This window comes from Meriones unguiculatus, chromosome 7 (assembly GCF_030254825.1).
Source record: "Meriones unguiculatus strain TT.TT164.6M chromosome 7, Bangor_MerUng_6.1, whole genome shotgun sequence".
NCBI lineage: Eukaryota > Metazoa > Chordata > Mammalia > Rodentia > Muridae > Meriones > Meriones unguiculatus.
The window spans coordinates 48,303,906-48,306,437 of NC_083355.1; the positions used below are offsets into that span (position 1 = coordinate 48,303,906).

The 2,532-nt window shown below is 32.9% G+C and overlaps 1 protein-coding gene across 1 annotated transcript; it reads right to left on the reverse strand.

Annotated features, from left to right (window-relative positions):
• Nucleotides 1-787: 787 nt before the first annotated feature.
• On the reverse strand, nt 788-1,734 carry LOC110544292 (olfactory receptor 5D16-like). Its single transcript, XM_021630339.2, is given in 2 exon segments — nt 788-1,623; nt 1,626-1,734. Coding segments are annotated over 2 exon segments (945 nt in total).
• Between the last annotated feature and the right edge of the window lie 798 nt (nt 1,735-2,532).

The window sequence follows — 2,532 nt, forward strand, 5'->3', positions numbered from 1 at the left end:
GACTGAATAAGTTTTAAGGAAGAGAGATGGTGAGAAGATGGTTAATGATTACAGAGGTACAATTAGATATGAAGGATGATTTCTAGTGTTCTGTAGCATAGATGCTTAACTACAGTTTTAAATTGATTATGTATTTCAACACAAGCCGATGGCAAATATTTGAGGTGATGAATAAGCCAAATGTTATTTTATATTTTTAGTAATATATTAAAATATTATAATATACCCATGAACATATAAAATAATATAATAATTAAGTAGATACAAATTTGTATCTGGCAAGGGTGTTTGTTTTATGATGAGAAAGATGTAGTGTAGGTAAATCTGCTACTTCCTATACAATATGTTTATTACTGTGCTAGAGAATAAAAATTCATCAAAAATGAAAAAAATCATTTATTTCGCTACATCCACAGTGTGGAAATGCACTTTTTTTTTTTTTTTAGCACTCCTGTCTCATTTGTCACAAAGAATAAATATTTGGCAGTGTTTGTTGCCATCTCGTAATACAATATATCACATATGTCTTGTACATTTTCAGTTATTACTCAGAATCATTCTGTGAACTAAACTGTACTACACATTAAAGACAAAGACTGTAGTTAATGTTAACAATTCTTGTACAGTACATTCAGGCCAAACATATTATTAAATGTTTATTTCACTAGAAAATTTTGTCTCTGTTTTGAAAAATCTAAAGAAATTTTATAAAGGATTGTTACTGGACAGTTCATTCATTCAAAACCAAACACCTTTTCAAATAGCACAATTAACTGTATTTTAAGGATTAAAGTCTCTGAGAAAAATATCTTACATTCATTATTTTACTGACTGTGTCTTTGACATCTTTATTTCTCAGACTGTAGATCAAGGGGTTTAGCATGGGAATCACCACTGTGTAAAACAAAGAGGCCACTTTGACTGTATGTCTGGAGTTTTTGGAGTTGGGCACACAGTAGAGGAATAGGATGGTCCCATGGAAGATGGTGATGGCTGTCATGTGAGAGGCATAGGTGGAGAAGACTTTTCGGTGTCCACTAGATGAATTCATTTCCAGGGCAGTGACAACAATGAACAAATATGATGTAAGAATAATGAGCAGTGTGCTTATCTCATTGAAAGTGGCAACAATAAAAAGAAGTAACTGGGTGAGATAAGAATCAGAGCAAGAGAGGACTATCAGGGAGGACAGTTCACAGAAGTGATTAATTGTGTTGAATCCCTGGAAATATAATTTTAAAGCAGAACATGTGAGTGTCAGGGAGCATACCACCCCCCATGCATATGACCCAAGTACTAGCAGGGCACAGTGCCTCTGGAACATGACAACTGTGTAAATCAGGGGGTTGCAGACAGCCACAAAGTGGTCACAGGCCATCACAGCAAACAGAATTAGCTCAGTCACTACAAATGTACAAAACAAAAAGAATTGCATTATGCATCCTAAAAATGAAATGGTCCTGTCTTCTACAACAAGGTTCACCAGCATCTTAGGAGCAATGATGGAGGAATAGCAGAAATCTGCAAAGGAGAGGTGGCTGAGGAAGAAATACATGGGGGTGTGCAGTTTGGGGTTAATCTTAATAATCATAATCATCCCCAGATTCCCTACCACACTAAGCTGTAGATTGCCAGGAACAACAAGAAGAGGGGAATTTGCAGTTCTGGGTAATCTGAGAAGCCCAAGAGGGTAAATGTGACCTCAGCAGTTAGATTTCTGTCTGTCAAAAACATGAGTTTTTCTAGTGGGATCTGAAAATTATCTTGGAAATAAATAGGGAAAATTATTCACACATAAAGCATGCCTAACAAACTGTCAGAGGGCCTAAAGATTAAACAAAAGAGATACCTGTTTTGATTTCGAGATATTGAAATATCAATACAGAGTAACCAGAGCTCCAGAGATTAAATTATTAGTATAAGGCTAATTATTAAATGGCTCTAATCACATTCATAAAAATGATTTAAAATCATTATTACACAATACATTAACTGAAGAAACATAAAAACATGATCAAAGAGAAGCATTTAAATCTTACTGAAGTCTAAAGTTCTTTCTCCTAGAAATTAGCCAAATAAAAGAGTTTTATTTATTGGTTCCGGAATTCCCAATGAAAACATGGAAGTATTGATAATATCAATGATAAGAGCATCTTTATACAAATATTTCTGCATACTGTGTTATTACAAAACAATTCATGTCATTTGCAATTGCAGCAATATTAATATTTTACTAATTATCTATCAAAATCAATGATTTTGATTACTTTTGCTTTTAATTTAAAAGAAGTTATATTTTGTGCTGCTTTTTACTGCTGATGAGCAAAGTGAAGCTTAACAAAACTTCTTCAATAGGAAAAAAACCCAAATTACTGTTTTTTACTTTCAGTAAAATGGTCATTTGAATCCAGAATGATATTTTTGCATGTGAAATGATGAAATCCAGTTTTCACAATCAATTATCTTACTTTTTGATTGTCTTTTAGAGTATTTCTACTTGTTATATTTAATATAAAGTTATAAACTATGGAA